Source organism: Notolepis coatsorum (assembly GCF_963971535.1).
Source record: "Notolepis coatsorum genome assembly, chromosome: 1".
NCBI lineage: Eukaryota > Metazoa > Chordata > Actinopteri > Aulopiformes > Paralepididae > Notolepis > Notolepis coatsorum.
In genome coordinates, this window is record NC_140165.1 from 181,173,201 (window position 1) to 181,198,482 (window position 25,282).

At 41.1% G+C, this 25,282-nt stretch overlaps 1 protein-coding gene across 1 annotated transcript in view; it reads left to right on the forward strand.

Annotated features, from left to right (window-relative positions):
* The window catches only part of prpf8 (pre-mRNA processing factor 8), a 147,858-nt gene that overhangs the window by 2,234 nt on the left and 120,342 nt on the right, over positions 1 to 25,282 (forward strand). The window contains exons 4-6 of the mRNA XM_084328371.1: positions 273 to 437; positions 7,028 to 7,246; positions 23,566 to 23,778. Of these exons, the coding sequence (XP_084184497.1) occupies positions 273 to 437; positions 7,028 to 7,246; positions 23,566 to 23,778 (597 nt within the window). The remainder of the gene's footprint in view (positions 1 to 272; positions 438 to 7,027; positions 7,247 to 23,565; positions 23,779 to 25,282) is intronic.

The following is a 25,282-nucleotide window of genomic DNA, read 5'->3' on the forward strand; positions in this document are numbered from 1 at the left end:
GTAGGTGAAAACAAACAAGTAAATATGGTTAAAAGGTCTTCACTCAGTACCTTCACTGTCTGCCCCCACCTTGTTTCATTTAAATTTTTAATATATAAAACATGAAGAGCACACAAGGATTTAATCATGAAGATCACACAATACATGTATTTATATGGTAAAATAAATCACGGATGCTTTATATATTGGTAGTAGCAGTGTGGCATAGACATGCATAAGTCTTTGGGTACAGGTGTTTTATTTAAAGTGTTTCTCTATGTTGTGTGTGGCAGAGCGTTGAAGTACATGCCTCACGCGGTGCTGAAGCTCCTGGAGAACATGCCCATGCCCTGGGAGCAGATCAGAGACGTGCCTGTGCTCTACCACATCACTGGAGCCATCTCCTTCGTCAACGAGATCCCCTGGGTCATAGAGCCCGTCTACATTGCCCAGTGGGGGTAAGGGATGGAAATTGTTTTGTACTTTTAAGCATTCGTTGTTTCTACTATCATATTTAGTAACGGTTGATATAATAATATTTCTTATTGTGACGGATAATAATAATAATAATACACTTTATTTGTATTATAGCACTTTTCATACAGAAATTGCAGTTCAAAGTGCTTCACAGTAGTAAAAAATACAGGCATAAGCGAGCATAAAAAAGATAAAAGAGATGGGCGGCTACGTGGCGTAGTGGGCAAGGCGCTCGCCACGAAATGCTGGAGACGCTGGGCTCGTCAGTTCGAGCCCAGCGCTCCACATTTGCTTTCAGTTTAGCTGGTCGTCCGTACTAATACACATTGGCCGTATTAGGGGGTGGGAAACTGATGGGTGGGGATCGGGTGTTGTGGACAGCGACTCCTACAGGTCGATTGGTGCGCCTGCGCATTAGAATCAGGAAGTGTCGGGTGCAGCGTGAGCCTCCCACGCGTTACTCCTCGCCACAGAGATCGAGCTGCGCAGGTGAAAAGATGCGACTGCTGTTACCTCAAGTACCGGAGGGGACTTGTGCTATGTATGACTTAGTCCACATTGCAGTCGGCTTGTGGGAGGCAAGAAACAGCGTCCGTGACAGGGGAGGGTTGAATTGGATGATACGAAATTGGGATGGGAGAAAAATATAGAAAATGGGAGAAAGTGGATTAAAAAAAAAAAAAAAATATAAAAGAGGTAGCAATGTAAATCACATTAGGATCTAACATCTATTCTATAAAATAGTATAGACTGAGTAAAAAAGTGTGTAAAATAGTTCAATAAAAATATGCAATAACATTTACAACGGAGCAGTGCATCGCTCTTAACCCTTTCTCTGCCACGCTTATATCCATCCTTATACCATCCTCTGCCAGCTCTATTTGTCTATGGAGATGTTCCCCTTCTTTGCAGGGCTATAACTTTTTAAATTGTATTGCTAAATTGACATTACTATGGCCCATTCAACGTCAAGTATCTATCGTTTAGGATGTAGCAACGTTCTACTTTTTCATTCACATATTCATACTAAAATACGGTCTAAAGTATAAATATGTTTTTATCGTTTTCTGCAGCATTCTGCAGAACGTGAGTTATAGCCCTAAATACATATATTAGATCATCAAATGTAGTTTGATACCGATTGACGTCAGATAAAAAATGTCAATTGTACAAGGTCCTAAACGTCATGCCTCATCATCTGCTGGTGACCGGAGGGGGGGGGGGGGGGGGGGGTTTATAAGTCCGTGGCCGACGTTAAATCATTTATGTAGTATGGGTGATATGTTGATCGGAGCAGTGTGTATGTATAATAATTAGGGATGCACCGAATGGGAAATTCTTGGCCGATACCGAAAATAGGAAACGGGTGGCCGAATGCCGAAAGGCCGAAAATGATTAATATAAATATATATATATATATATATTTTTTTTTAGCTACCTGATTATGGCAAAAGACATGATTATGGCTAAACTTAACTTAAATAATATTAATAATCACTATTATGGGCCCATAAAACATTTATTCAGCACTTTTGAATGCATACATTAATTCCAGACTGTTAAGACTAAAATACTACAACGATTGATGACGACTTCCTGTCCTCTCATTTCCATTTCCGGTTTAACGATACATTTTCAACAACAGATTGCTGCTAATTAAACACTTCATTTAAACGGAGTAACGTTAACGTTATGTCGAGTTCATACGTGTAGTGTAGTATGAACTCGTCATAACGTTAACATTACTCAGTGTCCACTAGGCTTGGGCGGTATGACGGTATTAATGTATACCGGGCAGCGTTTCCGTTAGAACATATTCGTGCCGGTCTGAGTGTCCTGCAAGATTTCTATCACCGGACATATTCGAGATATTCCGGTCAGAGTTTTAAACAGCAGTCTATTATAATCACATTTTTATGAGCTAACGAATTCCGTTATAATTGGACATGTGTATTAATTACATCAAGCGAAGAATGAGAAATTGATTTGCAGAATCAAATTACTATCTCTCGCCTCTCAAGTTAGTGCGATACGCTACCAGCATCAAGCTCCCGCTGCAGCAGCTCTGTCACACGCACCCCCAAATGAATCTCGAGTCGACATCGCTTCACCTCGTTGTATCAGACACGTCACACATATCATAATGTTCAACTTCACGTATACAGTCATTAATATATTCCAAATAAAATAAGTCCCTCGATACTCCGTGCTGCTGCTGACTTGAAATAAAATAGACCGATACGCAGTCGGTCCGACACTAAACAGCAGTCTGTTATAATCACATTTTTATGAGCTAACGAATTCCGTTATATTGGACATTTGTATTAATTATATCAAGCGAAGAACTGAGAAAGCAGAGAGACGGCAACATTATCGTGGGTTTGCGTGACGACTCTCTCCACCTCGCAACGACTTATTTGCAAAGAGTATGGCGCTGCAGAGAAGCTGTTCAGCTGTTATTGGCTCTTTTCTGGGAACCGCACAACAGCGCCCCCCACCCAACATTGGCTGAAAATGGCTGAATTGGAGTACTGCTGGAATATTGCATTGTACTGCTGGTACTGCGGCTCTACAGCTTCAGAAAAGTCCGCACACCCAGCACTAAGCTCTTGCCGACAACGTCGTTGTCATTATTAGAAGCAACGAGGAAACAAATGTAATGATCGTTTCGTTCATCGCATAGGCTATTTAATTTTAGCCTATTTTAATACAATTCAAATAATCAAATTGTGCTTAGACTCAGGGAATTATTTTCACCGGACATTAAGACCGGAGAGATAAAATATGTCGGACTTAAACAGATTTTGCCGGTAAAATACCGGTAATTACCGGCTAACGGAAACGCTGATACCGGGGTATTTAGAAATACCGACGGTATTGATTTTCAATACCGTCCGTCACCGTCAAAATCACAGATGCGCTTCAGTTTCTATAACAGTGAAACGGAGTTTTGAGTGTAGTGCACACACGCGCCAGCAGAGGGCGAGACCGCTCTAGTGGAGCGAGTGGGTCACAACGGTGTTCACGTTTTACGGTAATGTTGCGACAGTGCTGTGAAAATACCGTAAAGCGTTGTGACGAGAGCAGTGTTGTTGTGGAGCAAGCAAATAATCCGTCTCTTATTATATGTGAACTAAAGAGTACAAGGTTTACACAACAGCCCCCACCCGCCTTTTTATTGTATTTGTACCGTCCTGTACTATCCGCTGTCCGCTGTTTATCTCTCTCTGTGAGCTACTGAGCTTGAATAACTAGCGTTAGCTCACGTTAAGTAGCGTTAGCTCTGCGGCTAATCTTAGATTACCCTGAACTAAATCAATGACTAGGTTATAAAGCATTCGAGTAGTTTTCACTGCACATAGAAGTAGCCAAACAACGGGAGCATTTCGGGAGCATATCACCAAAACCCAGGCAATTTCTAACCCTTAAGGAATCAAATAGTCTGCCATGGCTATAGGCTAGATGCTAACGCTAAAACGGTGCAGGCTTCTACCGGTGCGGGACTACCATGAGAGCTGACGATGATTTGTTTACTTGGTAACACGTAAACCCCCCCCCGCTGATGAAAATGAAAGTCATACCGTCAAATACCGTCCACCGGGGTATTATAACATAAAGGTTTGCCGGTGTGAAAAAAAGGATACCGCCCAAGCCTAGTGTCCACTGTTGCTGCCACCGTTGCGTCGCAGATGGATGGTACACTGTTAGCTCCGTAGCTAATCGCTCCTAGACTATTGATAGCAGTACCGTTAACGTCGGAGCTGATCAATACTCCGGTTTTTTCTAATTTAGTTTAGAACCGGGTTTCGGGGGGCATCCCTACTCCCAAGAGGAGTTAGTTATCACAGGCTGTAGAATGCAGGAAGAGCTGCCAAGCTGCTCACGTTACATGTTGCGCATGCTACCGGTATGTCTGTAGTCGCGTTTTGATGACGTCATCACAACAACACGTTATTTGACTTTCGGTCATATATTTTCGGTGCTAAAACCCTTTCGGCCGAAAGAGCCGTTTTAACCATTTTCGGCCGAAAATTTTCGGTAGCCGAATTTTCGGTGCATCCCTAATAATAATAATCAAACACGCTGAAACTCACCGCAGCTTCCTCGTAGCGTTGGGCGATCAGCGTGGAGCAGAAAGTTCGCTATTATGGGATGTCGATCTAGTTGGTCCAGTTCCAGGTTGTATAATACTATATACGTCCAAATCATGTTGTTTATCGAGTTATTGGCAACGGATCGCTATCCAGTGTATCAAGCTGGAGTCCCGCGAGCGATAGCGAGTGGCTGGACGAAATATGGGTGAGCACCACTTCCGGCCGCTCACTTCCGGTTTTGGCGATTCGCCGATCGGCCACCAGATGGTGGTCTTGAACCATTGGAGAGTTGAGAGGAGATCAACAGCAAGTCTCAAGTCTCCCTGGGTGAAATATGATTGCCATGACAGATTTTTGAAATATTGATCTCAAAGACGCTGTACGACGTCATTGGCAGATTAAGCATGGCGAGCAATGACGTCTAAAGTCGTCCTTGGCGGTTAAAGGGGAACTATCTTACTATTTCTTTCACTATTTGGGCAATTGTACACTTCCTGTGACTATGGAACACATCTGTAATTTTTTTATTTTTTTTTTATTCATTGTTTTGTATTTCTAATCAAGTACTGTAGAGCAGCACTTTCTCCCCTTCAAGATTCCATGCTGTTTTTGGCTTGGCTCCGCCCATACTTGCAATGCGCTTTGAGTGATGGTCACCCACTGCACTGTGTACTGGCAGATTGGGGGAGAGAGATAGAGAGGACTTATTAATTTAGCCGCGGGGGCATAATCCCATGGGACAATGCATTGGTAACTTGTTTCAAATGACAATATATATCCCCATGAATATTATTTCCCGGATCGGAATACGTGTGGGAGCGTGCGCTATGATATTTTGCAACTTTGAGTTTCTTTACAAAGTTCAGTTCTAAATTACCTTATAGAACACCAGAGCAGTGCGTCGCTCTCAATTTAACAACAGAGCAGTGCATTGCTCTTAACCCTTTAATCGCCAAGGACGCCGTAACACGTCATTCTCCGCCATGCGTAATCTGCCAATGACGCCGTAACACATCATTGAGATCAATATTTCAAAAATCTGTGATGGCAATCATATTTCACCCGCGGAGTCTTGAGATCCCCTGTTGATCTCCTCTCAACTCTCCAACGGTTCAAGAGCGCCATCTGGTGGCCGGTCGGCGGATCGCCCAAACAGGAAATGAGCAGCAGGAACTGGTGATCATCCATATTCGGTCCGGCCACTCGCTATCGCTCGCGAGACTCGAGCTTGACACAATGGATAGCGATCCGTTGCCAATAACTCGATAAACAACATGATTTGGACGTATATACTGTCTATTATACAACCTGGAAATGGATAGCATATTTCAACATCCCATAATAGCAATCTTTTTGCTCCACGCTCATCGCCCAATGGCCCGAGGAGACTGGGGTAAGTTTCAGTGTTTATTATTACCGTGTTCGATACAAACTGCTCTGATGATCATATCACCCACACTACATGACTCATCTAACGTTGGCCACGGAATTATAAACGACCCCCCCCCCATCCGGTCAACATCAGATGATAAGTAGTAACTTCTAGAAGCACGTACATTTGAAATTTTTTATCTGGCGCCGATCGCTATCAAACTGTATTTGATCATCAATATAATGCATTTAGGGCTATAAATCACGTTCTGCAGAATGCTGCAGAAAACGATAAAAACATATTTATACTTTAGACCGTATTTTAGTATGAATATGTGAATGAAAAAGTAGAACGTTGCTACATCCTAAACGATAGATAATTGACGTTGAATGGGCCATAGTAATGTCAATTTAGCAATACAATTTAAAAAGTTATAGCCCTGCAAAGAAGGGGAACTTCTCCATAGACAAATAGAGCTGGCACAGGATGGTATAAGGATGTACATAAGCGTGGCAGAGAAAGGGTTAACTAAATGACACTGCATAAGAGGTAATGAGATACAATTTGCATAGAACTGACGCATGAATCTGCACGTTTAGCTCGTAAACTCCAGCTGGAAGGGAGGGGCTGAGCCTGATACCTTCAACTACTAACCTTGAACTAAAGTAAACGCAGTACATGAACTTTGTGCTTCACTTGTATAATCTATCTAGACTATTTAAAAAAAAACGGCACATGATCAGTATTGTCAGTAAAAATTCTACATGAGGGGAGCTCCCGTAGCTCACCGCATATCTCTGCGCTATTTCTGCGTCGGGGAAAACCGAGCTTGTCACGGATCTGGGGGACACGAGTTCGATTCCCGGACCCGCCGTCATTTCTCAGAATGTCTTCCCCTGCTCTACATCCCATTTCAACCTGTTTCTGTCGGTCATGCTTGACCAGAAAAAGCGATAAACGCTAAAAAATAAAGTTTGAAAAAAAAAATCTACATGCAAGGGATTTTGGTGAAGGTTGAGTCCGTAAACCCGAGCAAAGTGGCCTTCGACCATTGGCGAGTGATTACTTATAGCCATCTCCGATCTGCATTGTCTCTTCTCCACAGTGCCATGTGGATCATGATGCGGCGTGAGAAGCGGGACCGCCGGCACTTCAAGCGCATGCGTTTCCCGCCGTTCGACGACGAGGAGCCGCCACTGGACTATGCCGACAACATCTTGGACGTGGAGCCGCTGGAGGCCATCCAGATGGAGCTGGACACTGAGGAGGACTCCTCAGTGGCAGAATGGTTCTACGAGCACCAGCCCCTCAAAGACACCAACAAGTAAAACGACTTAGAAATAAACAAGTTCCTACACAGGGCTGGGAAGTCTTGGGAAATTATATTTTTTGATAATTTATAGTTTAGGGTCCAATTTAGTCAACTCTTAACACATTAACCACCAGCAGCAGGGGGCGCTGATCCCCCTTCATCGCCAGGCCCTATTCCCCGTACCTGGTTCAACTAAGTCAATCAAAAGTCCCATTATCCAGATTCAATTAACCTGATGTTTGAATCCGGGCTTTCCCTGTTCCTCGAACGCTGATTCAGTCTCGTTAATTCGAACCAGACTTGATACTCAGGTCTCAAACCCTGCCCCTTTTCTTGATCCTCCAATCACAGCTGTCGCTTACCTCTGACTTCCTCGTACAAATTTGTTTGTACGAGGAAGTCCGAGGTAAGCGACAGCTGTGATTGGAGGACCAAGAAAAGAGGGCAGGGTTTTGAGACTGGTCCATTGCATGCAGCCGCCTCACCTGAAAAGACAGCAGATGTCGATCGCAGAAATCCTGATTTTCTAGCGGCATTGATTGATTGATTGATTGATTGAAAACTTTAACAGATTGCAGAATATTTTAATCGATTGACGGCACTAATATATATATGTTCTAAATAAATAATAACTATTTGTATAGCACCTTTCATACAGGGGATTGCAGTTCAAAGTGCTTTACATCAGTAAGATGTAAATAATAATAAAGTAATAATAATACATTATTTATTTATTATATATTAAGTTTAGATATATATATATATATATATATTTTTTACAACTGAGGTAGGTAGATTACATTTTTAGAGACTAAAGTACCGAAAAAAGTACCGTTGGGTACCGGTATCGATTCACAGGTACCGGTTCAAATGTGAACGGTACCCATCCCTACTAATAACGCCGTCGACCCTCAGTGAGTTGCTTTCAGTCAACATGCCCAAAACAGATTGTTTTTTCTGATTATCTAATCATCCTGAAATCAACGCTAGATTGTCATTATTATATCTCGTTGTGCATACATGAAATGACCGTCGTAGCGGGAGCACTGATAGCTGTGATCGTGGTAGAAATAAATATCCGATCAATGATCAAATTTATATATAGAGTTCTTACCTTGTATCTGATGTAATGCAAAAGAAATAATCCAATTATCTGATCGCCATTCCAAATACTGCTCGTGGAGGTCCGTACCACACTACCGACCGTTGCATATGGGCGGGCGGGCGGGGTTACTGTTTTTATTTCCTCCGATTTTCTCCCATCCCAATGTTAGTCGTATGCCAATTCCCAATCCCCTTCCTGGTCGCTGCGCACTTACCCCCCACAGTCAGATCATCTGGGAGAGTGGAGGCTATCACGTGCTTCCTCCGACACACGTCCAGCCAGTTTTTTTTTTTTTTTTTATCCACTTTTTCTCCCATTTTTCTATATTTTCTCCCATCCCAATTTTGTATCATCCAATTCAACCCTCCCCTGTCACGAACGCTGTTTCTTGCCTCCCACAAGCCGGCTGCAATGTGGACTAAGTCATACATAGCACAAGTCCCCTCCGGTACTTGAGGTAACAGCAGTCGCATCTTTTCACCTGCGCAGCTCGATCTCTCAGTGGCGAGGAGTAACGCGTGGGAGGCTCACGCTGCCCCCGACACTTCCTGATTCCACTGCGCAGGCGCACCAACCGACCTGTAGAAGTCGCTGTCCACAACGCCCGATCCCCACCCATCAGTTTCCCACCCCCTAATACGGCCAATGTGTATTAGTACGGACGACCAGCTAAACTGAAAGCAAATGTGGCGCGCTGGGCTCGAACAGCCGAGCCCAGCGTCTCCAGATTTCATGGCGAGCGCCTTGCCCACTACGCCACGTAGCCGCCCTCCAATCAACCGCTTCTTTTCACCTGGCAGCGCGGATCCTCCCTGAGAGGGCGTAGCGTGTGGAAGGATCACACTATCCCACTCGGGTCCTATCCGCGCTTAGCAGGCGCCCCGACCGAACTGTAGGAGTCGCTGTTTACAACGACCCGGACCCACCCCGCCAGCTTCTCCCACCCTCTAATACAGCCAATTGTATTAGTGTGAACGGCCAGCCAAGCTGGTGACAACCCCGGAGCTGTGAGCCGGATTCGAACAGGCGAATTCAGCTCACAGCTCCGGGGTTGGTGACGAACGCAATCTCCGCTACGCCACCTAACCGCCCTCGATGCCATCGTTGTATAGAACTGGCTCGCCTGAGTTTTTAAACCCCGCCCGCCCGGCTCAGATCGGCTCCTAAAACACACCAGCTTATTTCCAATGAGATGCAATAGCTCCGCATGGCAGTAGAGGGCGTTGTTGACAGTCTCCCAGCTCAGACAGGGTCTGAAGGGTATACCAGAGGCTGCAGATATGAATTATGAATAGATATAGCGAATAAATGAAATAACGATCCCAAAAACGAGTTAAGGCGAGACACTGCAGGTGAATAGTCAAATATACTTTTTTTGTTGATTTTGAGATTTTGTTATATTTTGCTTCCTAAACATGTCTTCTATGAAACTAGTGACCATAAAACGTCAATAACACACATTTAGTTGTTTATTTTACATCATTTTGCCTTATTGCATCCATAAATGTGCACATATTTAATGGGGAAGTGCCTCATTTGCATATATAAACATAAATTTCAGAAAACTTGCAATATATTTTTTCTTAGTTTATATGTACATAACAAATTGGGAAAGTTTCATAGTGATATCTATTCAAATATGTTTTGCCTATTAGGGGGTACTACACTGTACTACACTGTTTGTAGCGTGTGTGTAGTTCTGTTCAGTTCAATAACATCATTATTATTATTATTCAGTTATCAGGCATGTGTTTTGGTTGTCTATTACTAATGGTTTGATTAGGTATTGTGTTTGTAAATATCTGTTTAAAAAAAAAAGTATGGCATTTTACAATACAGAACTTTGAAGGCGTTTTCCCAAAAATGAGTTTTAAGAGTTTTTCCTCATACTCTGAGCCAGAAATCTCCACTTCAGTAGCACTCGCATACACCAAACCTTCCAGTTCTATTCATATCTATGTTCTGAAGGTATTTACAGAAGGGTTTGTTGATATCGCATTCATACCCTGATTTATATCACATTTTATTCCTAAAAACATGGCGAAATATGGAATTTTACCATAAAAATGGACTGAATGGAGTATTTTCTGATTTATGGAGTGATAAAAAGAGATATCCAAAATCCCCTCTGTAATAACCTTTGGCTCTAATATGTCAACAAAATGAAACTATAATTTTGAAAATGGCTTTATCCAATGTTCAGATTTCTGTCCTGGAATTATATGCAAATTAGTACATATTTAAGTAGATCATGCCTCATTTGCATATTTAAACATACAATTTCAGAAAACTTGTAATACAAAAAAGTCTTGTCTTAATATAAGTAATCAACTGGGGAAGTTTCATTGTGATATCTATTAGTTAATCTTTTTACCCTATTCACCTGCAGTGTCTCCCCTTAACTCGTTTCTGGCGCTGAACGCATGTCGGGCAATAACGCGTTAACTTGTTTCTGGCGCAGATTGTATTAACATTCACGGCCATTGGAATTCCCCAGATAGCTATAGCTACGCCAGCTTTCCATTACACACTTTCACAGTGCGTCACGTTGTTTGTAGAGCTAAATCTATATTTTATACTATAGCTATGGATACAATATCATGGTCATTTGACAGTAAGAACCTTCCGTTCAAGATGCAAAAAATTTATAATTTTTTCATCCATACGTTCCCGTTTTATACCGTGGTGAATATGAGTGTTATTTTGGAATGATCAGGGCTAATTCCTGTGAGGCTATTTATAAGCCGCGACGTGTATTATACCAAATCCATTGGCGTTTTGTCCCTACACACGCTACAATTAAAAAATCAAATGCATATCATCTGTATTATGTTTCATCATGAATGCATGAAAGGGGGGGGGGGGGTCATTTCTGATTAATTGATTGCCAATAACGGCATTCGTTATTACCACTATATACGCTGATCAGGGGGATGGCTATGAAATCCTTGCACGATCAAGCTGAAGTTGACGTTAAATTGTCCTTACCTGTGGCCGGTGGGATTCCAAAAAGAATATTCTAATTATTTGATTGCCATCTGGTAGATCATATGTCCATTTGGCCCACGACATAACCCAGCACAGCATAATGAATCGGGGGTCCCGAAAACTATTCAATGCGATCGGGTGAAGCCCTAGGTTCAGGTTAGTAGAAAAGAGTACCCGGAGTGTTTTCAGTGTGGCACCCGGTCGCGTGTATACTTTCCGCAACGGAGTTCGGTTTCCGTGTTCCTTTGATTGGCCGCGACCCCCACGTGACCCGCCCCCCTTATCGCTGCCGCTCGCCGCTGTGTTGCAGAGCGCTCGCTTCCTGAGTCAAGAAACGCGCCACTCTGAAACGCGCCACTCTGAAGTCAAGAAACACGCTGTTGGTAACACCACCCACTTCAATGACAGAGCTCTCTTGTTTAATAATATTGTCGCGTCATCGTCTGAGTCAAGAAACGCAGTCATCTTAATGTGCTGCTTATGCATAAGCAGCATATTAAGATGACTGCGTTTTTTGAACAGCTGATAACTGCATAAGCAAGCAGCACATTAAGATGACTGCGTTTCTTGACTCAGAAGATGACGCGACAATATTATTAAACAAGAGAGCTCTGTCATTGAAGTGGGTGGTGTTACCAACAGCGCGTTTCTTGACTTCAGAGTGGCGCGTTTCTTGACTCAGGAAGCGAGCGCTCTGCGCTGCAACACAGCAGCGAGTGGCAGCGATAAGGGGGCGGGTCACGTGGGGGTCGCGGCCAATCAGAGGAACCCGGAAACCGAACTCCGTTGCGGAAAGTATACACGCCACCCGGTCTGGAACAGGGGTTACTGCATTCTCGATACAGCGCCACTAGCAGGATCTGGCCGGTACTGCACCTTCAGAGTCCCAATATGCCTTTTCCAGGCTAAATACAGCTCTGTGACATTGAATAGGGTATCAAAAGCAAATAAAATAAAAAACGAGTCAAACGTATATATACGTTTTTGGCCGTCAACCGCTGGCTCACAATAACGTATATATATGTGATTGGCCAGGAATGTGTTAATATGGCGGCATGTTTCAAAAGGCACATGATCAATATCAAAATACACTTTTCTGAAGTTAAAATGTCCCCCCAAAAACCACAGTGAGTATTGATTGCATTTTGGAAGAGGCAAAGGAAATGCATCTACAAAATCCCCTGTATATCATCTGCCCTTTGTTAATTTGCTTAGAATTTTAGTACACTTGATCTCAAGAAGGTGCTAAATCAGCTCAGTGGCATTTCTTCACTTTTGGTCGATGTTAGCATGGTGTTATTCACCGTCAAAGATAGAGGAAAAAAACAATTTCTCCTTTGGTTCATTACAAAGACACACTATTTCTGACACTGGGAATACATTCCCTGAGGTCCATAGATGTCCCTAGATACCAAGAACATGCAAATGCGCCTTGTAGAAGTGGAGCAATCTTCCATTTACTTGAAAATATAGCTAGGAGTTCTTAACACTTTCAGTGCCCGCCTCCGTTTCCTATTTACCCCCTTGAATGCCGCCACCCACTTCAATGATAGAGCTCTCATATTTGCGAACGCATAAACTATCTTAAATTATGGCTATGTGTCTAATCTGGCCGTCGCTTATCAATGACTTGTTTGTAGTCAACATTGTTGAAAGTCGCATAGTTTTTTAATCTGTTCATTTCCGTTTTATACCATTTTGAAAAACGCTAGTTTCTTGAAACTTTCAGAAGATTCTGTGATAAACGCCCTTTACTGTAATACACAAAACACGTCATTTTTAGGCATATTTATGAATCGTTTTCCCTCCGGTCCTCTTCCACTCTGTCCCTCACTGTCCCGTCATCCAAACTCAAAAGTTTCGGTGACCGGGCATTCTCACGAGCTGCACCCCGACTCTGGAACTCCCTCCCCCAGACCATCAGAGACTCTCCCTCACTCTCCACCTTCAAATCCAGACTCAAAACCTACCTGTTCTCCCAAGCATTCAACCTTCCTTACCCATAACCACCCTCCTCCAACTCGCCACCATTTCCCCTTGCCCCACGTTCTCTCCTCTCCTGCCCCCCCACCCCCCTTGGTTTTCCCTTACTCTCCTCCCGACTGTCTCCCCTACTCACTCCCGCATTTGTTATCCGTTACTCGTGGTTTTATGTTTCCTGCGTATTCTTATTGTCCTCCATTTCCCTCTGGTTTTCTTTTCTTTGTTTTCTTTTTTGCCTACTGTCTGCCTACTGTCAGCGACTTTGGGTCCTTGAAAAGCGCTATACAAAATAAATGAATTATTATTTATTATTATAAAAGCTAGATTATCTATAGTATATGTGTACTTATGCACGCTATAGAAGCGGGCTGAAAAATCGATTATCTTTATTTCCTGATCGCACACGCACACACATATGGCACACACTGATATATAGGTGAAAATAGCTCTGATTATCCCAATACTGGTAAAATAGATTCCTTACCTCAGATCAGATGTTCTCCAAAAGGATTATTCCAATTCCTGATCGCCATTCCAAATATCGATCGCGTTTATTCAGCCAACGCTGGGTACTGTAAACACACATTCTCTGCTGTTCTGATGCTCCACAATGAATCCGATCGGCTCGGGTTACTTGCCTGAGAAGTAAAATGTGGATTCCGGATTTTTCTTTTCTCATCCATTTTCATTGAGTCCATTCCAATGCGTGCATTACCATCCGGGAGACGATAGGGGGCGGTATTTTCCCTATTCGAGTTCAGACAGATCCCCACTGGTAACGTGAGGCTAGATTGATGAAATATGAATGGAAATCGCTAATAAAAAAAATAACGATAAAAAAAAATGACATCTCTCGTTCCTGGCACTCAACGGTTGGCATGAAATAACGAGATATCTCGTCCGTGGCACTCAAAGTGTTAACCTGCGCCCCCAAAAGTGGCCGTTTTAGTTTGAGGACTGCATACTTTTTTTGCAAACCAAAATACTATACTTTATACTTAGCACATGCATGAGCCTGGTCTTTTTTGAAAGATAACATTCTGAATAGGGCTGTCAGTTTATCGCGTTAATTAGATTAATTAATTACACAGCAAATTATCGCGGTATGAAAATTAACTCAAAATTAATTACAATTTTTTTTTTTTTTTTTAATCATTTATTTCCATAAGAACGTAGAATACACATTTACAAACTTTTTTAATATGGTCCATTTGCATGTTCTTGGTATCTGATTCTTTCGTTTTAAATCTTTTTATTTTTCATGAGGTTTCACATTCAATCGACAGATCTACAGAATGTTCAGTGTCACTCTCATGAACAATTTTTAACAATTTTCCTTGTGCTCCCCACTCAATCCATTCTCCCATCTCTCACTCACACTCGCACACACTGGGACATACACACACGTACACGCGCACGCGCACACACGCGCATACAGGCATACACACATACACGCATACACACATACACTTGCCCACATACACACAAATAAACAATTAGACAACAAAAAAAAGAAAATAATAATAATACAAATAAAGTAAAATAAAATAAAGGGACAGTAGGTAAATCATAAGTAAATAAGTAATAAGGAATAAAAGTGCAAATGTCGGTATTGTAAACAGTGACATTTTATAGCACCCAGTTGCTCACACCCGCTTATCGATGGCTACTCCGACAGAGAAGGGTCCGGGCCGCTGCGTGTTCAGCTCCCGTTCCCAGACCCGACCCCGTGGGGGCAGGGTTTGACAGCCATGCGCAGGCAACCAGGCACTTATGCGCAGAAAAAGAGCCTCAACAGATCAGCTAATCTAATCTGCTAAAACTCCACGTCTGTTATATTAGATATGACACATTTATAGGACTACATTATGAGTTTCCAGTTGAGTATAGAGTGGATTCCAAAGTTCTTGAAATAAGTGACCCTGGTTGTGCTTTTCAAGCGTTATCTTTTCTAAGGGAAGAAACTGAGATATTTGTTCTATGAACATATTGAATGTTGGTGAGATTTCATTTTTCCATAGAAGAAGTATACATTTCTTTGCAAAATATGTTATGTATACCAACAGTCTGCATTTCTTTTGGTCTAAGTGGCAGTTTGTTATATTATTTAATAGATAGACACATGGTGATAACTCAAATTCCAACTCCATGACAGATTTAGTAAATAAGTGGATCTTGTTCCAGAAATGCTTCAATTTGCTACATTGCCAGAACATATGCAGAAATGTTCCTTCTTTAATTTTACATCTTGGGCAATTTGGTGAGTTTTCTTTCGAGATTTTGTGCATTTTTACAGGAGTAAGGTAGAATTTATGAATACATTTGAAATTACTTTCTTTGATCTTATTGCTTGTAAAGGGAAAGAAAGTTCGATCACATATCTTGCCAATTGTTTTCTTCAAATTTCGTTGCCAGGTCCGTCTCCCAGCATCTTAATAGAGCTGGGAAGACTGTTTGGCATTCATTAGTTAGAATTTCATATAGTTCACTGATTTTACCTTTAATTGTGGATGAGGTAGTTAGTTTTTCTTCCAATTCTGTCATTTCAAAACTTAACTTGTTTTCTTTAGTAAGTGAACTTAAAGTGCTTTGAATTTGCATATATTTTAAGAAGTCTGAGTTAGGAATGTTGTATTCTTCTCTTAGCTCCTGAAATGCTTTTAATTTCCAGTTTTTATGAAAAAGGTCTTTAAGTTGAGTTACCCCCAAGTAGGGGTGGACGGTATAAACGGTATGAATTTGCTCTACTGTATGGATTTTGACTATACCGTGTAACCGGTAGTGCAGCTCTAAAATAGCAATGACGTCATGTAACCATAGCGCGACTATTTCACTCTCATTTGCCCCTAAAAATAGATAGAATTAGTCATAGATAATAGATATGTGCGAACTGGAAAAAGTTATTTAGGAGGCTTCGCGCAGTGGGCGTGCCAGCCCCTACCGCACGCATGTAAACACTGGTCTAGTAGTCTAGTGGGACGGGACACGGCACACAGGAGGACGGCGGCGTCTCCCTGAGCTAACGTTAGCTTAGCTACCGTTACAAAATGACCCAGTCAACTTTTCACTTTTAGTTTAATACATGATGAGGCATTGTCTAACCGAACGGTATCTAGTCGGCCAGCTACCGATAGCTCCTGACATCAACAAACGCTCCACAAAGTCTAGTAGAGACATGTGTGCTACCTGTTAGCTCACGTTAACGCAAGTTAGTTCACCGTTCAAAACGAAATGTCCCATTGAACTAAATAATTCACTGAGGCGTTGTATTAACGTTATATATCCGGCTAGCAGTAGCTACAGATAGCCTCTGATATCAATGTCTTATAACACCGATTCGATGCGTATTCGAGCTGAGGGCTTGCTAACGTTATACCAATACAATAGGGTCCAGGTGCAGCGCCGGAGAATCCTGGCAGTAGCTCTGCTCGAGGCTACTCGAGTATAGGTCCAGGTGCAGCTCCGGAGAATCCTGGCCGTAGCTGGAGGCTACTAGAGTACACACAGACAGTGGAGCTTGTTGCGTGGTGGCGATGTCTCGCAGATAATACAAGTACAAGTCTAATTATATAATATATATATTTTATAAAAAAAAAAAAAAAATATATATAAAATAAATTTTTTTTAATCAAAAACGATGATACCGTGATATATACCGTTACCGTCTATGCTTCAAATTATACCGTGATATAAATTTTAGACCATACCGTCCACCCCTACCCCCAAGTGTCTCCACTTGTTTATATCAGTTGAATGAAAATATTTTTTTTAGGTCAGGGTTTTGATGAATAGGTGAATAAACAGAGATGCATTTAGTTATGCCAAACTTTTTCCAGCAATCTTTCCATGCAGATAGGGTATTCACAACCGTGAAATATTGCTTTATATTTTCTATTTTGTCAAAATTCTTTATAAAAAAAAAGAGAGTTTAGAGGTAAAGGGTCAACCTGTCCCGCTTCTATCTGTATCCAGTGTGAGTCTGGTCCTCCCATTGACCATGATACTATAGTTCGAAGTTGGGCTGACCAGTAGTAGTGTTGGAGATTCGGAAGACCTAGACCACCCATGGACTCAGGTTTCATAAGAGTCAGTAATTTAATCCTTGGTTTTTTATTGGACCAAATACATTTTGAGATACGTTTATTCAATATGTTAAAATATGTTATAGATAGGTAGCAGGGTACATTTTGAAAGAGAAAGTTCAATCTCTGAAGGATATTCATCCTGATGACGTTTATCCTTCCTAGAAGGGATAGGGGTAGTTTGTCCCATCTACCTAGATCTGTGTTAATTTCAATTGTAAGAGGAGTGTAATTTTTTTCAAATAAATCATTTAATTGCAGTGTAAAGTGTACTCTCAAGTATTTGAAGCCTCCTGGTGACCATCGAAATGGGTAGGATTTCTGCATTTCTTTTGTTGGTTTCATATGTAGGAGACATGCATTAGATTTATTATAATTTATCTTGTATCCTGAGTACTTTCCAAATTGTTCGATTGTGTTATACAGATGTAATAAGGAGTTTTCTGGTTGCTCAATGTATAGAACAATGTCGTCAGCATATAAAGATATTTTGTGTTCAACCTTATCGATATACACTCATTTTATGTTAATGTTGTCTCGTACAGATGCAGCCAAAATTTCTATTATTATTGCGAATAATGAGCTTGACATTGGGCACCCCTGTCTTGTTCCTCTCATTAAGAGAAACGGATCAGATGTATTGCCATTAGTAATAACTGCTGCTTTTGGAGTTTGATAAATTGCTTTAATCCACTGGATAAAATTTGACCCTATATTAAGTTTTTGCAACACGTTAAAAAGAAAGTTCCACTCGACTCTGTCAAAAGCCTTCTCTGCATCCAGAGATGGGAGTAGAGAGGGCCTCTGTTTTAGATTCAAATGATTGGTTATATTTAATAACCTTCTGATGTTATCGGTAGCATATCTTCCCTTAACAAATCCAGCCTGATCTGGGTTTACCAATTTCGGCGTGATGGTTTCAAGTCTTTTCCCTAATGCTTTGGTGATAGTCTTATAATCATGATCTAAAAGACTTATAGGTCTGTATGATGAACAGTCTAGTGGATCCTTACCACTTGTATGCAGTACTGTGATGTTTGCCAAGCTCATTGTTTGAGGAAGTGCCTTGTTGCGTCCAAAGTTGTTAATCATTCCCATAAAAATGGGTTTCAAGTCATTCCAGTACTCCTTATATAGCTGTGCCGGGAAGCCATCTGGTCCTGGACTTTTGTCTATAGGCATTGAATTAATTGTTGCTAGTATTTCTTGTTCGGTAAAGGGTGCATTAAGACTCTCTTGATCTGATTCTGAGAGCTTTGGCATTTTGATACCTTCTAAGAATCTATCCAGTTCCTCCTGTGTGTAATTACTTTGAGATTTGTATAGTATATTGTAATACTCCTGGAATGCCTGATTGATTTCTTTTGGATGATGTGTGATGTTGCCCTTGAACCGAATTGCTTTTATAGTCCTTTCGGCTTGTTCTTTTTTTAGTTGATGGGCTAATAGTTTACTGGGTTTGTTGCCAAATTCATAGTGTTTTTGTCTAACCTGATTCATTTGTTGCATGATTATATTTGTAGTCTTGATATTTAATTTGGCTCTGGCAGTTACTAAATGTTTCCAGTTGTCTTCTGTTGCTGCAACTTTATGGAGGGCTTCGTATCTTTCAATTTCTTTTTCTAGTTCTTTTGTGTGCGATTTCTTCCCTTTTGCTAAATGATGTGTATGAGATAATATGTCCTCTTAAAGTGGCTTTTGCAGCTTACCAGATTATATTTGGGTCCATGCTAGGATCATTGTTTTCATCTATGTAATTTTTAATCCATACCTTCATTTTTGATCTAAATGTTTCATCCCTCAGCAATGAGGTATTGAATCTCCATTGCCTACGAGTGAACTTTTCTCCATCCAGACGAACGGTCAAGTCAATTCTCGCATGGTCTGATAGTGTGATTGGATTGATACAACAGTTTTTTACCATGTGAAGATGTCTTGAGTAGATCAAAAAGTAATCAAGCCTAGAATATGAGACATTGGCGTTTGAATAGTAAGTGTAGTCTTTAACCTTTGGATTTAGTTCCCGCCACACATCAACTAGGCCACTTTCTTTGCATAAACCTTTGAGTACTTTTATGGACTTTGGTTTGTTACTTTTAGACTGTGTGGTCTTGTCCATCTTCTGATTCAGTGCACAGTTAAAGTCTCCGCCTATGACCCCAAATCCTTTGCAGTTTTTGTTGAAAAGCAATACCATATCTGACATGAATGCAGGGTCATCTGTGTTAGGAGCGTAGATATTAAGGAAAGTGGTAGATATTCCATTAATAGAACCTGAAATCAAAACATATCGCCCATTTGGGTCAGTGATTTTTTTCTCTAATTTAAATGGCGTGTTTCTATTGATTAGAATAGCAGTTCCCCTACTGTGACTTTTGTATGAAGAAAAATACACTTGTCCCACCCAATCCTTTTGTAGCTTTAAATGTTCAATTTCTGATAAGAATGTTTCTTGCAGGAAGGCTATATGTACCATCTTATCTTTTAGAACAGATAATTTTTTTGCCCTTATAATGGGATTACCCAAGTCTTTGACATTCCATGAGTTTATTATCAAATCCGACATAATGGTTGCAAAATCTTATTAGTATTACTTATGAGTATGTCAAGTTGTTCTAAAGCATATATTGTCACTGTATGCATTGAGATATTTAGAAAAGAAAATAACAAACAATAAAGAAAAAGACAATAACATACAATTATCCACCCTTGTTGTGGTTCCCAGACCCACAACATTGTGTTGGCTTCACTTTTAGTAGGCCAGAGAAAGAAAACAGTAGAGAAATAAAAACTAAAGAATACTAACGTTTTCATAAATGGTGTAGTGCCCGGAGCTCCTACCCTCATTTATTTTAACCCCCCCCCCCCCCCCCCCCCACTTCCATCATAAAAATAGTTCTTCAATTTCATCCATGCTTAATTGTGTAGAATTGAAAGAAGCAGTCATTGCAATAGTATTATAGCTTACAAGTGTTGACGTCTTATCGTGGGGTAAACCCCTTTCAAATGGTACAGTCCGCGTGACGTCACTCTTTGTTGCAGGAAGTATGAGCGCAAACGTGTGCAGAAAGATATATACAAAACAGATTCACGTGGATCTTGACTAAACCATCAACACACACACGCTTTTCATAGATGGATATTTCTACTACACGATTTTCATGAGGAGGGGACCTAACAACGTCTTACCTCCACTCTTGGTGGCAGAATGCAGAGCCAATGCGAAACTTACGGCGACAGTTCGATTGTCTCGAGAAACTCCTTCACCGCTGTTGGGTTGTTGAAGAGGACGATGCTGTCGTCGTGAAGGACACGCAGTCGATTTGGATATGCAAATCCTCTGAAGATATTCCTCTGGATGAGTACCGGTACTTTGATCACCTCGTCGAATTCTCTGCGTTTGATCCGTACTTCCCTTGGCAGATCCTGACGAATGGTGAGTTTGATTCCCTTTTCTTGCATCTGTGTCTTCTTTGCAGTTTGTAGTATTAGTTTCGCATCTCTGAACCGTAGGAGATGAATCAGTGTTGGTCTTGGTGGTTTTCCTGGCTCAGGTGGGGTTCGGCCGGAGCGCATGACTTGTTCTATGTCGAATTGTTTGCCGGGGATTTTGAGCCAATGTGGTAACTTCTGTTCAATATAGTCAATAAGTTCTTGTCCATATTCAGATTTCTCTGGGAGACCCAATAGAACCAAGCTCTTCATGCGTTCTTTGTTTTCTAGTATTTCCAACGCTTGTATTTTCTTATTTGCACTGTCTGCTGTCTTCTTGTTGGTTGTCAGAGTGTCTTCAGCTGTTGAGACCCGGGTTTCTACTTCATCCAGGCGTAGCTTCTGTGTCTCCAGTGCTTTGTTGGTTTTTTTTAGCGTAACTTTTATTTGCCGATACTTCGGTGGTCATATCTCCCAAGCGTGTGTCGATGCCATCCAGTCTTTCTACTACCACAATATGTTGGTGTTTTAATTCTGACATAATTGCCTGTAATGTAGGTTCAGGTTCATCCGTTTCGGTTTCTTGTGTTTGGTCCTCGCCGAATTGTTTGCCTTTGTGTGTCGTTCGACCAGTGCCACCACGACCACCACGATCTAATGACATCTTGTTGTCTGCACTTTTGACTCCAAGTTGGGATAAAGGAGTAGTTAAATTATTTACCGAGTGGAGGTAAAAAATGTAATTAATGTCGAGGAAATGCGGAGCTCTCAGCTCAGGCAGCCATCTTGTTCCCCTGTCGGCCTATCTTCTGCGTATCTGATTCTAGGGACATTATGTATCTCAGGGAATGTATTCCCAGTGTCAGAAATACTGTGTCTGTTACTAGGCTTGAGTAAATTGTAATGAACCAAATGAAAATATCAATACATTTTTTTTTTTATCTTTTTACTGAATAACACCATGCTAAAATTGACCAGACCTGAAAAATCTAAGCAAATGAATAAATGGAAGATGATTAAACAGAAGGTTTTGTAGATACTGAATTCTGCCATCCGGACACATGCAATTTGAAATATGATTATAGAATATAGAATATCGGGCATAAAATGGTTATGCGATTAAAATGTGATTAATTAGATTAATTAATTACAAATCCTGTAATTAATTAGATACATTTTTTGAATCGCCTGACAGCACCAATTCTGAAGTTTATGATACAATAAAGAAAGATCACTTAGTGCTAATGAAATAGATGGGTCTGAACTTGAGTTGTAGAAAAACTTGTTACTCAAGTTTTTCTGTAGTAGTTGGTAGTCCAGAAGTAGTATTTCCCCAGAAATTCGTATGGCTTAAAAGAGATCCATAGCCTGAAGCCTTATGTAGTACATGTCCAAATTTCATAACGATCCGTTCAGAAATGAGTGATTAGGAGTGATTTTGGTAAACTGTGTACAAAAGAAAAGCTCAGTTTTCTCATAGACTTCAGTGGTTTTTCTCTTCCTGTTTTTGCTTTGTTAGTTTTTCACCTAGATCCCTGATTCGTCTGGAGTGGTATTTTGCGCAATATCGTGTACTTTGCACAAGCCTCAAATATCGGCATGTAACTCGAGAACCGCTGAACGGATTTTGTCACCTGAAAGGGCTATCAACGGGTAACAAATGGGGCTTTAATTCAATATATATATATTGTATTACAAAATATGCACACCCAAAGGCGCACTTGCATTGGTCTGCTTGCCTGTGCGTAAGAACTGGAGGTAAAATGAACCGAATTGTGTGTTTAAAAAAAAATTCTGGCTGCATTTGCAGTGGAACCCTCATCATTCAGACATTGTTATGACAAATTATTACATGGCGTTTTAACATTCGCCAAAATGCTTGATTGTGATTAGTCAATAGCGCTTGGCAGAGGTCCGTTATTACTCTATAACGGACCTCTGCCGAGCAATAATGACCGCTGTTCGCAGCTGAGCAATCAAGCCCACTGACACACACTGCATCAGTGCAATCAGACACACCTGCCGGCTGCCGGCGATAATAATAATCACTTTATTTGGGCTGACAGAGCCACAGAACAGAACAACTGTCTGCATTTGATCTCGTCTTGTCGATGGTGTAAAATGAATTAGGTATATTGTTAGTAAGTTAACCATGTAATAAGCGGGATAATGTATAGCCTATACTGTCATTGTCGCAAAATAATTGACCTTCACTACATTTAGAACACCTCTCGGTATTCTAAACTCCGTGTCGGTCAATTATTTTGCGACAATGACCTCGTAGTACTAGCTATACATTATCCCTTACTTATTCAATACTTTGAGGTGTCTTTTTACTAATGTTGTTCTCTAGAGACAACATTAAATACAACCTTTTTTGTTGTTCACATGAGCTCTGCTCCTAGGCTGGGTATCATTTGAAAATGTTCATTGCCATTGCCAATACCGATACCTAGCATTCGATAACACAATACTTGTTTTGCCTTACTGTGTTGAGTTATGTGCGTTGCATGTGCGCCAGTGAGCCAGTCGGTCAGTAGAAATGTTATATAATATGTTGATGATGCAGCATATTTTGATACTCTTGTCAACTATAGACCATAACAACGGACTAGTCGGCTGTAGACCATAACAAAAGACTAGTCAGCTAATTGACTGAGCGGACAGTCCTAAGAGATGCAGTATGGCTGGTTGGTGGAGCTGCTTACCTATAACATCTAACATGACTCGCTCCTCTCCAGGTATGTGAACGGCACCACCTACCGTCGTTGGCAGTTCACGTTGCCCATGATGTCAACACTGTACCGGTTGGCCAACCAGCTGCTGACCGACCTGGTGGACTACAACTACTTCTACCTGTTTGACCTCAAGGCCTTCTTCACGTCTAAGGCCCTCAACATGGCCATCCCCGGTGGACCCAAGTTTGAGCCCTTGGTCAGGGACATCAACCTCCAGTAAGCAACTCACTCAAATTAATTTGTATAGCACATTTAGACATGACACTTGTCAACCAAAGTGCTTCACAGTAAAGGCCTCTACATGCTACAGCAACTTCAAAGCAACTTCAACACAACATCAGCGCGATTTCAGCGCGGTTGTTGTTTAGGGTCTTGTAGACTGTGTTGCGAGGAATCTGCGTACATGTCTCCAAAATCTAACCTAAACAACCGTTGCGTTGATATTGCGTAGCAGTGATTGGTTGGTTAGCGAATGGGGGCGGGGCTGTCATAGAATAATATAGGTCTCGCAGAGAATACCATCCGCCATTGTTGTAGCCAGCCAGCGTTGATGCTAAATAATTAGCGTCACATAGCTGGCCTTTTTCTGAAAACTCAAGCACATATTGTTCCATAGCATACGCCTTCAGTTGATCATGACAAATCCTCTCTTACCTTGACGATAAAAAAGCCTCCATAATTTAGTAAATAAAGCTGTAGCCAGCCAGCTAGCATTGGTGCTATACAAAATGCTATCCACATTAGCTACATAGCTAACCAACTAAATACAATGGTATCCTGAGGTAACTTTAACGTTAAATACAACGTTTGCTAGTCGAAATGACTGGACACACACAGGGACAAGTTAAACATCAATCAATTAATTTATTCCAATAGGTAGTTTGAGCTGCATGTGAGCCGGTCTTTCTCTCCTCTCCATTGGAAACTAATGAAGTTACGTTAAAAAGCAAAGAACCGGCTGACAAAAGTTAAGCTGCTAGCAACAGACACTATAATACTTCCGGTCGGGGAATTTCAAAATAAAAGAGCGACGACTAAAAGCACCGGAAATACGTTTATTTTGTACATTATCTAACGTTAACACGAACCTAAACTAACTTTAGATTAGTTTAGGTTCGTGTAACGTTAGATATTGTAAAAAATAAACGTATTTACGGTGCTTTTAGACTCGCTCTTTTATTTTGAAACCCCCCGCCCGGAAGTAAAAATTATGCTTATTTTTCTGCTTGTTATCAATGGGTTGGTTGAGAAGGGAAGCGTCATCTATCTAGGGCAGTGATTCCCAAAGTCGGGGTCGCGACCCAAAGGTGGGCCGCGAGCAGCCACGGGAGGGCCGTGAGATGATTTCCAAAAAAAAGATTTAAAAAAAAAGGCCACTGAACTTAGAAGCAGGCCAGGACAGTGTTTCTAGTTGTATTCTAAAATTATATTCTATTGTATTCTAAAATGTGACTATATGGTTTTATATTAACTTAATAAATAAACAAAAACGAAAAATCTACTTATTTCAACGAACATTTCAAACTAAATAACAGATTATGCACATAAAACGCTGAAAACAACCGAAGCAACAATAGTATTTTAATGAGGCTATTATTATTATCATTATTATTTTGCAACAAGTTAGCCCTCTCATAAATAGCACATATAAATGAATAACTAACTTGAACAAACTTAATAGGATTGAAGTGATATTTGGCTTAAAAAATCGGTCGCCTGG